Here is a 14,891-nt window from a genome sequence, read left to right on the forward strand (position 1 = left end):
TAACCTACATGAAAATATAATGGTTTGGACAGGGTTGGAAACCAATATATAACCTACATGAAATATAATGGTTTGGACAAGGTTGATAACCAATATATAACCTACATGAAAATATAATGATTTGGACAGGGTTGATAACCAATATATAACCTACATGAAATATAATGGTTTGGACAGGGTTGATAACCAATATATAACCTACATGAAATATAATGGTTTGGACAGGGTTGATAACCAATATATAACATACATGAAATATAATGATTTGGACAGGGTTGATAACCAATATATAACCTACATGAAATATAATGATTTGGACAGGGTTGATAACCAATATATAACCTACATGAAAATATATTGATTTGGACAGGGTTGGAAACCAATATATAACCTACATGAAATATACTGGTTTGGACAGGGTTGATAACCAATATATAATCTACATGAAAATATAATGATTTGGACAGGGTTGATAACCAATATATAACCTACATGAAATATAATGGTTTGGACAGGGTTGATAACCGATATATAAACTGCATGAAATATAATGGTTTGGACAGGGTTGATAACCAATATATAACCTACATGAAATATACTGGTTTGGGGACAGGGTTGATAACCAATATATAACCTACATGAAATATAATGGTTTGGACAGGGTTGATAACCAATATATAACCTACATGAAATATAATGGTTTGGACAAGGTTGATAACCAATATATAACCTACATGAAAATATAATGGTTTGGACAGGGTTGGAAACCAATATAATACCTTATTAAGAAATGTGAATTCCGAATGACCAGCAATATTTCAATGATGGCAGACATGTTTCAATAGGAGGTTTATATTTGGCGAGAAAATTCCATTTATTTTTTAGGTTCCAATACCAGTACCAAGTGTTCAAGAATTCAAAGACGTATAATTAAATAATTAGATTATTATAAAGATAGTGTACTCATAGAATGTTACATATCACTTGATAATCCCGCTGCATGTAATTCAGACATACATACCATTTTGTAAACTTTCAAATGAGCATTGAGAATCTCAACTTTGACGCCGACTCTCATTCCTCTACCTTGGTTTGGACATGGTTGATAACCAATATATAACCTACATGAAAATATAATGGTTTGGACAGGGTTGGAAACCAATATATAACCTACATGAAATATATTGGTTTGGACAAGGTTGATAACCAATATATAACCTACATGAAAATATAATGATTTGGACAGGGTTGATAACCAATATATAACCTACATGAAATATAATGATTTGGACAGGGTTGATAACCAATATATAATCTACATGAAAATATAATGATTTGGACAGGGTTGATAACCAATATATAACCTACATGAAATATAATGGTTTGGACAGGGTTGATAACCAATATATAAACTGCATGAAATATAATGGTTTGGACAGGGTTGATAACCAATATATAACCTACATGAAATATACTGGTTTGGACAGGGTTGATAACCAATATATAACCTACATGAAATATAATGGTTTGGACAGGGTTGATAACCAATATATAACCTACATGAAATATAATGGTTTGGACAAGGTTGATAACCAATATATAACCTACATGAAAATATAATGGTTTGGACAGGGTTGGAAACCAATATATAACCTACATGAAATATACTGGTTTGGACAGGGTTGATAACCAATATATAATCTACATGAAAATATAATGATTTGGACAGGGTTGATAACCAATATATAACCTACATGAAATATAATGGTTTGGACAGGGTTGATAACCGATATATAAACTGCATGAAATATAATGGTTTGGACAGGGTTGATAACCAATATATAACCTACATGAAATATACTGGTTTGGGGACAGGGTTGATAACCAATATATAACCTACATGAAATATAATGGTTTGGACAGGGTTGATAACCAATATATAACCTACATGAAATATAATGGTTTGGACAAGGTTGATAACCAATATATAACCTACATGAAAATATAATGGTTTGGACAGGGTTGGAAACCAATATATAACCTACATGAAATATATTGGTTTGGACAAGGTTGATAACCAATATATAACCTACATGAAAATATAATGATTTGGACAGGGTTGATAACCAATATATAACCTACATGAAATATAATGATTTGGACAGGGTTGATAACCAATATATAATCTACATGAAAATATAATGATTTGGACAGGGTTGATAACCAATATATAACCTACATGAAATATAATGGTTTGGACAGGGTTGATAACCAATATATAAACTGCATGAAATATAATGGTTTGGACAGGGTTGATAACCAATATATAACCTACATGAAATATACTGGTTTGGACAGGGTTGATAACCAATATATAACCTACATGAAATATAATGGTTTGGACAGGGTTGATAACCAATATATAACCTACATGAAATATAATGGTTTGGACAAGGTTGATAACCAATATATAACCTACATGAAAATATAATGGTTTGGACAGGGTTGGAAACCAATATATAACCTACATGAAATATAATGGTTTGGACAAGGTTGATAACCAATATATAACCTACATGAAAATATAATGATTTGGACAGGGTTGATAACCAATATATAACCTATATGAAATATAATGGTTTGGACAGGGTTAATAACCAATATATAACCTACATGAAATATAATGGTTTGGACAGGGTTAATAACCAATATATAACCTACATGAAATATAATGGTTTGGACAGGGTTGATAACCAATATATACATAAAGCCATTCATTTACACCTACCGCACTTTACTGTCAAGGTCATACACACCAGCCTCAGAATTAACCACTTCTGTAATGGTTCCCTGAAAGACAAATACAATTACTAATACTTTTGACTAGTGACTTTAACTGTGCAGTGCAGATTTACTGGGCAATTTCAGATTCTGTATTCTGGGAATCCAGTGTAAATATCTCCACCAGCATCACATAATTGGCTGTAATTAAGTGGTGTGTTAACTGACGTACATTAGTAGTGTTTATATGCACCCTTTACATGCAACTTACATCAAGGGTGTTCGACAAGGCACATCTATGTAACCGCTGATATACAACATTCTGAATATATTAATATGTGACCTACCAAATATGATCAGACTTGACAATTAAATTGATATACTTTAGTTTCAGAGTCAATATGTCATGTCATGTCATGTCATGGGTTGGACCAATTTTATGGGGGGGGATAGGGGTGATGCTTTATTTTTTATTTCCACATCCAGATGCCCATGAATGTGAATTATCCTGCCCTTATTCACTTTACATCAGTAAAATGATACTTACTTTATATGAACACAATGATTCCCGCTGTACACTTCCACTAACACTACTAGTATGACTGTAGGACGGGCCTGGCGACTCACTATCACCATGACTACAAGGTGGTGGATCACTATGACATTCTGTAATTTTATCATCACATGGTGTATCTGTATTTGGAACATCAATATTTCCTTTACACAAATACCTAGTTTCCAATCTCTGTGGATGACAAAAATAAGTGTTTAAAACCAGATTGGTTTACATTGCACTTATGTAAGATGTTGTCTACAAATTACTTATAAAAGTTGTGTAAACTTGCAATACTGCAATTGGCACTGCTCTCATACAGGTCTATTGCCATGACAACATTTAATACAGACACACCTCCTATGAAATGAACTGTCCAAAACACCTCAAGCACGATTCAAAAATATCAGCCAACAGAGCTAGGTGATATTGCTTTATTCAAAAAATGTTTTATGATATTTAGCTGTAACTACAGCCATAATTAAACTTTTGTCTTCGTATTACCTTAATCGTAATTTCTTTGCAGTCTTCTTTACGTATCTTATAAAACTTTGTCTTATTTGTTGCCGCAAATACAGAGTACGCATTATTGCTACCCTGAAATATGTCAACAAGAACATTAAGCGTCAATCTTACTATAAGAATAATAACTTGTTAGCAAAGTTGGCAGTGCATTTGTTGAGTAGGCAGCCATACATATCAAGCTCACAACATTCTGTGTGTGTGTGGTACAAACATGCAATAATGCATTCATTTACGGGTGCCTCAAAAGTGAATCTGAGGGCGAGTTGTGAGGGCACGCAGAAGTCATAACACTGATGTCTGCAGGTTGATCTGCAGGTACATTCTGAGGGCACACAGAAGCCACACAAATCAAGTCTGTGTGTACTGTCAATTCTTTTCTACGTTATCGTTATGAAGTAAGCCAAGGACCAAAAAAATGCAGTTTTGAAAAGTGACATCATTCATATTTTTGAATGCATCAAAATAAAATAAAACAAAACAATAAGTTGTACGCCACTTATTTTGAACTGTTAAGCTAAAATCCATCTCTGCTGACAATGTTTGATTAAGCGACGACCACTTGTCATAGATTATGTCTACAAGTTGTGAATGTTACATTCCATTGAAGCTGTTGGCCTTCAAGTTGCGAGTTTTTTTCCATGGGTCGATGAAACCAAAATCAATTCGGTATCAATACGTTATTTTAGAATGTTTTTTATTGGGTTTTGTTTAGATAGTTGGGGTAGCATTACCATATAAACAAGAAGTCCATGGTACAGGTCACGGCGTGGCTTGTGTCGGGGTAAGAAAACAACATAGATGCCGTTGACGTTGTGATCATTTTGAGTTTTGACAACAGAGATGAACTCAAATATTGTGTTCAAATATTAATCCAAATACGCAGTCATCGTGACTATACATCAAATATACCGCGACCGGTGTTTTGACAATCAGTTAATCAAGTCAGGCGAATGTCTGGTGGTGTTTGGAAGCCCAAACATTTTATTGGGTTGAATGTATGCAACTTTTTTGTGCCCGCTGTAAAAATCAGCTACGCTGCCAGTTCACTTGTCATTTTCATACTTCGCTGCTGTTCTTCTAACTGTTCATTTTATCATTTTATCGAGTTCGGCATCACCTCCAAAGTTAATACCGTTCACTTTCAGTCGGAGCAGACCAGGTTCACCACGAGTATTATAAAAAGTAAATCCCATATGTTGTAAGATTTGTAACGAATTTTATATTAGTTCATTTCTCCTTAATACATTTTGGCAAATTTGTAACATTTTATACTTTTTAAATAATCCACAGTCTGACAGTGAAACAAATTCATTGAAAACAGAATGTAGGAGTAGCCACTGAACAAAAGTGTTGATGTGTTTGGTAACAATCTTACGGTTAATCAAAAATAGTACAGTCCAACTCATTCAAGATTGTGGACAGCAAACTGAAGATTGCATTCTTTCAACGCCAATCATTAACACCTGAATCGCACCAAGAAATGGTTTGGGTTTGTAAAATACCAACCGCAATCAAACTTATTTAGATTTCTATCCTCAGAATTGAATGAATACCTAGTCATTATTCATCACCTGGTATCACAAAGTATGTATGTTCAATCACGATGTTCTAACAATATTATTTAAGTACACTGAATGTCAGATTGAACATTGGCCTTGACAACTTTTAACCAGGACCTAGCTTCTTGCTTAATTCGTTCTATTGACATCTCCAAATATTCCCTACTGAAAACCAGTTTTACTGCTAGGTTAATGGATTTTATTTATAGTAATAAAGCAAAAGAATTGGTATTACACGCAGACTTGTCTTGCGTGGCATCTGTGTGCCCTCAGAACATACACGCAGATCAACACGCAGACATCAGTGTTATGGCTTCTGTATGCCCACACAACTCACCCTCAGATTCACTTTTGAAGAATGACCATAATACCAGGCATTTCCAGAAGGTGACAGCAAGCTAACTAGTCTTCTACTCTTGTTTAAAATACCACATTAACTGCTTACTTTTCTAAGAATATTATTTAACTACCTTCTTTCTTGAATCTTCACATATAAACACTCAAAGTTAAAGTCATTGAAAAATGGATGGTGAAATGCAAAGCAAAACAATAAATAAAACAGTGAATAAAAAAAGATACAATGGAACCTAGAAAAAAAAATCTAAAACATTACAGAGTCCCCATATAACAATACTTAAATGCATTTTATACGTTGCTGATCATGATCTGGTCTGATGACTCACACTTTGAGATAAAAAAAATAAAATTCAAATTTTACTATATGCATAATAATGACAGTAAATGTAGCCTATGATGAATGTATTACTCTACCTTACTGACTGTAGTAGGAACAACATTGGTGAATGCAAACTCTTCTTTCAATCGCAGAAAATGATACCAATGTGAAAATTGGATACCCTGTATGGATAAGACACGGTTTTATTTTTGTAATTTACAGGCATGCATCGCCTTGCATTACATCTCAAAGCACACGTTAAACCCAGAGAATATAATTTATTGACTGACAGTTTCAATCATTTAGGTTTCTCTTAACATTTTCATGAATCCTTCAGAAAAGTTTGGAAGGATGGAATCGGAAATACAAATGATAAATTTATAAGATAAGGATTGTATAGTACATATATTCATCAACTTGTTTTGTTTTTCTTGCTATTTTATGTTTATTGTTTATTGTAATTTTCACCACATATCACATACATTTGTACCCTTATCTTATTAAGTTCAAACAAGTAGTTTATAAAATGTGTCCATTCATACCTTAAGAACCAATGAAACTCTGTCTTCTGTCTCCTGGGAGGTGAGTTCTACGAAAAACACCACAGAATCTGGCTTTCTGTAAACAAATTGGAAAGGAATATGCTGTGATTGCATATAAATAATTATGAATGTTCACATTCAACTATTGGGCCTAGTGAATAAAAACAAAAGAAACTAAATATGATCCTGAGAGGGCAGGTATTCAAGAAATTACAAGTTAAAACTGTAGTCTATGTATAAAGTATTTCTTTCTCGTGGCAAGGGATTGAGTCATGGAAGTACTGTGTCCTTATTATTTGGTTTAAAAACACTTACATAGCTAGATCATTTCACAATGTTCCTACATGCTTTGAAAGTAAAATCAGAGGTCATTTACCTGTGTACTGGACTGAGTGCAGTAATTTCACCATGTAATGTAACACTCCTAGTAAGATTATAATTATTTCTGAAATAAACAGAAGATTGTATTTTAAATATTTCACATTTGTTTAGCATTGAAATAATAAATAATTCAAGCTCCACAAACATCTTGTAGTTCTTGAATTTTGTAAATCAAACAATTGACTTTTTATGCAGTGCAGGGTATCATACCAAGCAGTACGAAGACTGTTAAATTTCCTATGACCTTCTATTACCAGTACATGCCATCACTTTCACACAAATACAATTACCCTTTGTGTTCCATTGTCAACTTTTGGCACCAGCATCAAAATCATTGTGTACAGTCTGTTCCTCCCCACATGAAATGTTGAAGAAAACTGACAAATGTTTTGGTCAAAAATTAAAATATCTGCACTGAATTTTGGACGGGAAAAACAAAACAGTTTCCATTACGAATGTTGAAGCACATGGACTGTAAACGTTATACACTTTAATTAATTCGTACTGTGGTTTTTGAGAAGATAGTTGCTATGCATGTCATGTGACCAATTAGCTATAATTACTAACCATTCTTTTCACTTTCAAGAATTTAAAAAATGTGGGTGACAAATAAAAAACAGCATAAGAAAAATAATTCAAGCAATACAAAATAAAAACAAGATTTTTTTTCTGAGATATGTATGTGAAACAACAATTGAATAGCTGCACCTGTTGTCAAGGATACGCAGTGCTAGTGTGGTGGAGATTACTTGCAATCCTTTCATATTTGAGTGACTCTCTTGTAACATTTCCATAGGCAAACACCTGTCTGATATTTCAAGATAACAGCTGCCTTCAAACCCTGGAAGATACGTTCAATACAATGAACACTGATTGTTTCTTTGATGCCTCTGTGAAGTTTAAGCCATGAGGATCAGACTCTCAATAAATAAATCAATCATCATCTTTATTCACTAAATATATGCTCTGTCTGAGCCTAGTGTTGATTCTTTTGCTTTTATATGAGCACACTTAATAATCTTAATTTTGCTGTTAATTCTTTTGTTTTTATATTCACGCAGTCAGAGACCTAATAGTTCATTTTGTAGTTTAAAGCATATTTAATCCTTTAAACTTTTTAGTGTATTTTTCAATAATTTTCCATTAATGTTTGGATCAAATGGATTCATATAAATTTGGCTTGAATATGAAAAAAAAATATATTCTGGTAATGCAAGATTAATTTGTGAAAGGAAATGAAAGTAGACTTTGGTATTTAAAGAAGCACTCATAATCATATAACTTACATTCACCAGTCTGTGGATATTTGATTTGTCTTATTTTAATTTCAGCTAAGCTATACAAACTTACCTTTTGGCAGAATAAAATTCCAGGTAGGAATTATAACCCACTGATCTAACCATGAAAAATCAACAGTGATAAACTGTAGAAAGAAAACAAAGAAATAATGATTTATTAAATACTACAAAATATTCACTCGAAAAACAGTCCAGTTGTCACTCGGGTAATCTGTTTATAAAAAAGTTAATTTTTTTTTAAATTCATGTGTAAGTTACAAAATACCATAAGCTGTGCTCCATCATAATACTTCATACTTTTAGAAAGACAAATCAGAAAAATGTGAACTACTGTAAAATACTTTATTTTCGCTGAAATCAATTTTTGCTGAAAAGACGTTTTGGATGTTTTGTATGGAATTTTTCACTGATTTTTGATGAGTTGAAAATAAAGTATTTTGCAGTACAAAATTTTCTTCCAATCATTTTTCAATTTTGGGGGCAATTTTTTTTCAAAACCAATGAACATTAAAGAAAATTGAAGTTATTGAGGATTTTAATTTTAAAAGATTTGAATTGGCTTGCATATTTAAGTTGACTGGTTTGGAAAGTGATAATTTCAGCTGATATGCAGTGACATTGAGGGGTAATAGAGATTGAGGGGTAATAGAGATTGAGGGGTAATAGAGATTGAGGGAAGTATAGACTGATGTGCAGTAGACGTTGAGGGGTAATAGAGATTGAGGGGTAATAGAGATTGAGGGGTAATAGAGATTGGGGGGAGTATAGGCTGATGTGCAGTAGACATTGAGGGGTAATAGAGATTGAGGGGTAATAGATATTGAGGGGTAATAGATATTGAGGGGTAATAGAGATTGAGGGGAGTATAGGCTGATGTGCAGTAGACGTTGAGGGGTAATAGAGATTGAGGGGTAATAGAGATTGAGGGGAGTATAGGGTGATGTGCAGTAGACGTTGAGGGGTAATAGAGATTGAGGGGTAATAGATATTGAGGGGTAATAGAGATTGAGGGGAGTATAGGCTGATATGCAGTAGACGTTGAGGGGTAATAGATATTGAGGGGTAATAGAGATTGAGGGGTAATAGAGATTGAGGGGAGTATAGGCTGATGTGCAGTAGACTTTGAGGGGTAATAGATATTGAGGGGTAATAGAGATTGAGGGGTAATAGAGATTGGGGGGAGTATAGGCTGATGTACAGTAGACATTGAGGGGTAATAGAGATTGAGGGGTAATAGAGATTGAGGGGAGTATAGGCTGATGTGCAGTAGACATTGAGGGGTAATAGATATTGAGGGGTAATAGAGATTGAGGGGTAATAGATATTGAGGGGTAATAGAGATTGAGGGGAGTATAGGCTGATATGCAGTAGACGTTGAGGGGTAATAGATATTGAGGGGTAATAGAGATTGAGGGGTAATAGAGATTGAGGGGAGTATAGGCTGATGTGCAGTAGACTTTGAGGGGTAATAGATATTGAGGGGTAATAGAGATTGAGGGGTAATAGAGATTGGGGGGAGTATAGGCTGATGTACAGTAGACATTGAGGGGTAATAGAGATTGAGGGGTAATAGAGATTGAGGGGAGTATAGGCTGATGTGCAGTAGACATTGAGGGGTAATAGATATTGAGGGGTAATAGAGATTGAGGGGTAATAGAGATTGAGGGGTAATAGATATTGAGGGGAGTATAGGCTGATGTGCAGTAGACGTTGAGGGGTAATAGAGATTGAGGGGTAATAGATATTGAGGGGAGTATAGGCTGATGTGCAGTAGACATTGAGGGGTAATAGATATTGAGGGGTAATAGAGATTGAGGGGTAATAGAGATTGAGGGGTAATAGAGATTGAGGGGAGTATAGGCTGATGTGCAGTAGACGTTGAGGGGTAATAGAGATTGAGGGGTAATAGAGATTGGGGGGAGTATAGGCTGATGTACAGTAGACATTGAGGGGTAATAGAGATTGAGGGGAGTATAGGCTGATGTGCAGTAGACATTGAGGGGTAATAGATATTGAGGGGTAATAGAGATTGAGGGGTAATAGAGATTGAGGGGTAATAGAGATTGAGGGGAGTATAGGCTGATGTGCAGTAGACGTTGAGGGGTAATAGACATTGAGGGGTAATAGATATTGAGGGGTAATAGAGATTGAGGGGAGTATAGGCTGATGTGCAGTAGACTTTGAGGGGTAATAGATATTGAGGGGTAATAGAGATTGAGGGGAGTATAGACTGATGTGCAGAAGACGTTGAGGGGTAATAGAGATTGAGGGGTAATAGAGATTGAGGGGTAATAGAGATTGAGGGGTAATAGAGATTGAGGGGAGTATAGGCTGATGTGCAGTAGACGTTGAGGGGTAATAGACATTGAGGGGTAATAGATATTGAGGGGAGTATAGGCTGATGTGCAGTAGACATTGAGGGGTAATAGATATTGAGGGGTAACAGAGATTGAGGGGAGTATAGGCTGATGTGCAGTAGACTGTGAGGGGTAATAGATATTGAGGGGTAATAGATATTGAGGGGAGTATAGGCTGATGTACAGTAGACATTGAGGGGTAATAGATATTGAGGGGTAATAGAGATTGAGGGGAGTATAGGCTGATGTGCAGTAGACATTGAGGGGTAATAGATATTGAGGGGTAATAGAGATTGAGGGGTAATAGAGATTGAGGGGTAATAGAGATTGAGGGGAGTATAGGCTGATGTGCAGTAGACGTTGAGGGGTAATAGACATTGAGGGGTAATAGATATTGAGGGGTAATAGAGATTGAGGGGAGTATAGGCTGATGTGCAGTAGACTTTGAGGGGTAATAGATATTGAGGGGTAATAGAGATTGAGGGGTAATAGAGATTGGGGGGAGTATAGGCTGATGTACAGTAGACATTGAGGGGTAATAGAGATTGAGGGGTAATAGAGATTGAGGGGTAATAGAGATTGGGGGGAGTATAGGCTGATGTGCAGTAGACATTGAGGGGTAATAGATATTGAGGGGTAATAGAGATTGAGGGGTAATAGAGATTGGGGGGAGTATAGGCTGATGTACAGTAGACATTGAGGGGTATTAGAGATTGAGGGGAGTATAGGGTGATGTGCAGTAGACGTTGAGGGGTAATAGAGATTGAGGGATAATAGATATTGAGGGGTAATAGAGATTGAGGGGAGTATAGGCTGATGTGCAGTAGACGTTGAGGGGTAATAGAGATTGAGGGATAATAGATATTGAGGGGTAATAGAGATTGAGGGGAGTATAGGCTGATGTGCAGTAGACGTTGAGGGGTAATAGATATTGAGGGGTAATAGAGATTGAGGGGAGTATAGGGTGATGTGAAGTAGACGTTGAGGGGTAATAGATATTGAGGGGCAATAGAGATTGAGGGGTAATAGATGTTGAAGGGTAATAGAGATTGATGGGTAATAGATATTGAGGGGCAATAGAGATTGAGGGGAGTAGAGGGTGATGTGCAGTAGACGTTGAGAGGTAATAGATATTGAGGGGCAATAGAGATTGATGGGTAATAGACATTGAGGGGTAATAGATATTGATGGGTAATAGATATTGAGGGGTAATAGATATTGAGGGGTAATAGATATTGAGGGGTAATAGAGATTGAGGGGAGTATAGGCTGATGTGCAGAAGACGTTGAGGGGTAATAGATATTGAGGGGTAATAGAGATTGAGGGGAGTATAGGCTGATGTGCAGTAGACATTGAGGGGTAATAGATATTGAGGGGAGTATAGGGTGATGTGCAGTAGACGTTGAGGGGTAATAGATATTGAGGGGTAATAGAGATTGAGGGGAGTATAGGCTGATGTGCAGTAGACATTGAGGGGTAATAGATATTGAGGGGAGTATAGACTGATGTGCAGAAGACGTTGAGGGGTAATAGATATTGAGGGGTAATAGAGATTGAGGGGAGTATAGGCTGATGTGCAGTAGACATTGAGGGGTAATAGATATTGAGGGGAGTATAGGGTGATGTGCAGTAGACGTTGAGGGGTAATAGATATTGAGGGGTAATAGAGATTGAGGGAAGTATAGGGTGATGTGCAGTAGACATTGAGGGGTAATAGATATTGAGGGGCAATAGAGATTGAGGGGAGTAGAGGGTGATGTGCAGTAGACGTTGAGAGGTAATAGATATTGAGGGGCAATAGAGATTGATGGGTAATAGATGTTGAAGGGTAATAGAGATTGATGGGTAATAGATATTGAGGGGCAATAGAGATTGAGGGGAGTAGAGGGTGATGTGCAGTAGACGTTGAGAGGTAATAGATATTGAGGGGCAATAGAGATTGATGGGTAATAGACATTGAGGGGTAATAGATATTGATGGGTAATAGATATTGAGGGGTAATAGATATTGAGGGGTAATAGAGATTGAGGGAAGTATAGGGTGATGTGCAGTAGACGTTGAGGGGTAAAGATATTGAGGGGTAATAGAGATTGCGGGGAGTATAGGGTGATGTGCAGTAGACTTTGAGGGGTAATAGTAACATTCAATCACATAGGTTTTCATTTTGTTTTTTGCGATCAGATTCGTAAAGATAATAATTATATTTTTGCAAATGACAAATGCTTAGAATTCTTTGTAAACAATTTTAATTAATGGTATAATGACCTGTTGCACCTGAAAGTAAATGGATATGCTACCTTTTAGGGAATCAAATTTGGTTACATAGGTATTCTTACCTCACAAAGTACAGCAGCAGTATTATCTTCTAAATAAAGATCACCACATTTATCTTTATCTTTCAAAAATCTAGGATTCGCAGTCAGCTTGCCAATCAGCAATAAATGGGTTCTATCTAAAAGCTTTGGACCTAAGTAAAATAAAAAATAATTAATTCGGAGAATACCAAAGTCAAATTTTGTTCTGTTTCACAAAATGAAAAAACAAAAAAAAGTCAACTTTTGTTGCTTTCATAAAATCAAAACACAATTTTCTCAAAATGTATGTATAACCAACCAATTGTATAAAAAATAACTTTCTTCGTGCAAAGACTATTCATCCAAATAGTTCAGAGTATTTTATAAAAGATTTTAAACTCAATTTTGCTGAAATGTCTAAATATTACGTTTTACCATTTAGGACAGCAATCGACACGAAATCAAGAGAATTTCAATTTAAGTTACTACATAAAATTTTGTTTACTAATTATGATCTTTTTAAAATGAAATCATCAAAGGTTAGTAGTCCGAATTGTTTGTTCTGTCATCAGGAAACGGAAACTACTTACCAACTTTTTTATTATTGTAAATATACAAAAAAATTTTGGTTTGCCTTTAGTGATGTATTTAAAAACATCTTTGGTCCAGATGCTCTTTCCCTCAGGCAGATAATTTTAGGTTGTACTGATTTTTCAGTGTTGGCGAATTATTTGGTACTTTTAGGGAAGCAATATATTTATAATTGTAAAATGAGTAAGAGTCTACCGAGTGATGTATATTTTCATAAAGTGGTAACTGAAGCATGCGAGATTGAAAAGCATATAGCTATATCTAAAAACAAATTGGAATTACATTTACGGAAGTGGTCTATTATCTCTGATAGTGTGTAAATTTTTTTGATTTCAGTGTATTAGCAATTATTTTGTTTTTGTTTTATTTTTTTACTCTTGTTTGCTTGTCTTTGTCGTTTTGTATTATGTAATTAATGTTTACTGTAATGTTTGTAATCAAATGAAATAAAATTGTGTAAAGAGAAAAAAAAAAAGACACGCTACGGCCATCTGACGCATGCACAGGTGACATCTCCACTGCTTTAATATACATTGTTTGTGATGAATGAGATTTCAGCTATTGAATTTATTTACCATCTAGTCGCTGTAGGGCGATGTTTACTTAACGTAATTGTAATTACGTTGTTTTGGTGTAGTGCGTTTCGTGGTAGTTAGCGCGTCTGCATGCAGTAGTGAGTCGAATGTCGTGATTGTGAGATCGAATCCTATGTTTCATGTAACATTTGTCTGTTTGTTTACATGTACAATATATTGATTCAATCTAGGGGTTGATTCTGCTGGCCTCCGAGATCAAACGTAACTAAGACATGTTTATTCGAACATTGAATACATAGCTATATTCGCTATATTCGCCTGGCATTCGACAGGTATTCACTGCACGTCATTTCGAACAGCATTCGTTTAACACAGTGAGTGTGGCGTGGCTGTTATCGCGTCTGCCTATAGTGGCGAGCCGAAATGCCGTAATGATGATTTTGAATCCAATGTTTCATGTTGTATTGTTAGATTACTCTTTTTATAAATTAAAACAGGGTATCGTCAAATCACAATAATGTATTTATGACACTGATACATTGACATAATATACTAAAGCATTGGTCATTCGTAGCTTAGAGTAAATCTCTATTGTGAGCATTCGCGTATCTGAAGAAGTTCATGTGAGTTAATCTTGTGGAAAAATATATTACAGTGTAATAACAGCTACAATAAAAGTAATACCGTATAAATCAGGAAAACAATGTTATCATAATATTATATAATATTAAATGACGACAGATAATCATTTAATCGTACTTCGTTATTTGAAGACGGGAGTAATGAACTCTGCTGCAA

General features: G+C 35.2%; 2 protein-coding genes across 2 annotated transcripts in view; one reads left to right on the forward strand and one right to left on the reverse strand.

The window, feature by feature from the left end:
* Positions 1-14,891, forward strand: part of LOC144346511 (uncharacterized) — a 75,829-nt gene that overhangs the window by 28,209 nt on the left and 32,729 nt on the right. The gene's annotated exons all lie outside the window — the stretch shown is intronic.
* Positions 1-14,891, reverse strand: part of LOC102807021 (CST complex subunit CTC1-like) — a 42,672-nt gene that overhangs the window by 24,316 nt on the left and 3,465 nt on the right. The window contains exons 3-12 of the mRNA XM_085506811.1: positions 13,009-13,139; positions 8,368-8,440; positions 7,726-7,858; positions 7,013-7,081; positions 6,637-6,712; positions 6,190-6,276; positions 3,839-3,931; positions 3,329-3,526; positions 2,789-2,850; positions 1,022-1,121 (exon numbers count right to left, since the gene is read on the reverse strand). Of these exons, the coding sequence (XP_085362937.1) occupies positions 1,022-1,121; positions 2,789-2,850; positions 3,329-3,526; positions 3,839-3,931; positions 6,190-6,276; positions 6,637-6,712; positions 7,013-7,081; positions 7,726-7,858; positions 8,368-8,440; positions 13,009-13,139 (1,022 nt within the window). The remainder of the gene's footprint in view (positions 1-1,021; positions 1,122-2,788; positions 2,851-3,328; positions 3,527-3,838; positions 3,932-6,189; positions 6,277-6,636; positions 6,713-7,012; positions 7,082-7,725; positions 7,859-8,367; positions 8,441-13,008; positions 13,140-14,891) is intronic.

This window comes from Saccoglossus kowalevskii, chromosome 13, assembly GCF_978046115.1.
Source record: "Saccoglossus kowalevskii chromosome 13, keSacKowa6.1, whole genome shotgun sequence".
Taxonomy (NCBI): domain Eukaryota; kingdom Metazoa; phylum Hemichordata; class Enteropneusta; family Harrimaniidae; genus Saccoglossus; species Saccoglossus kowalevskii.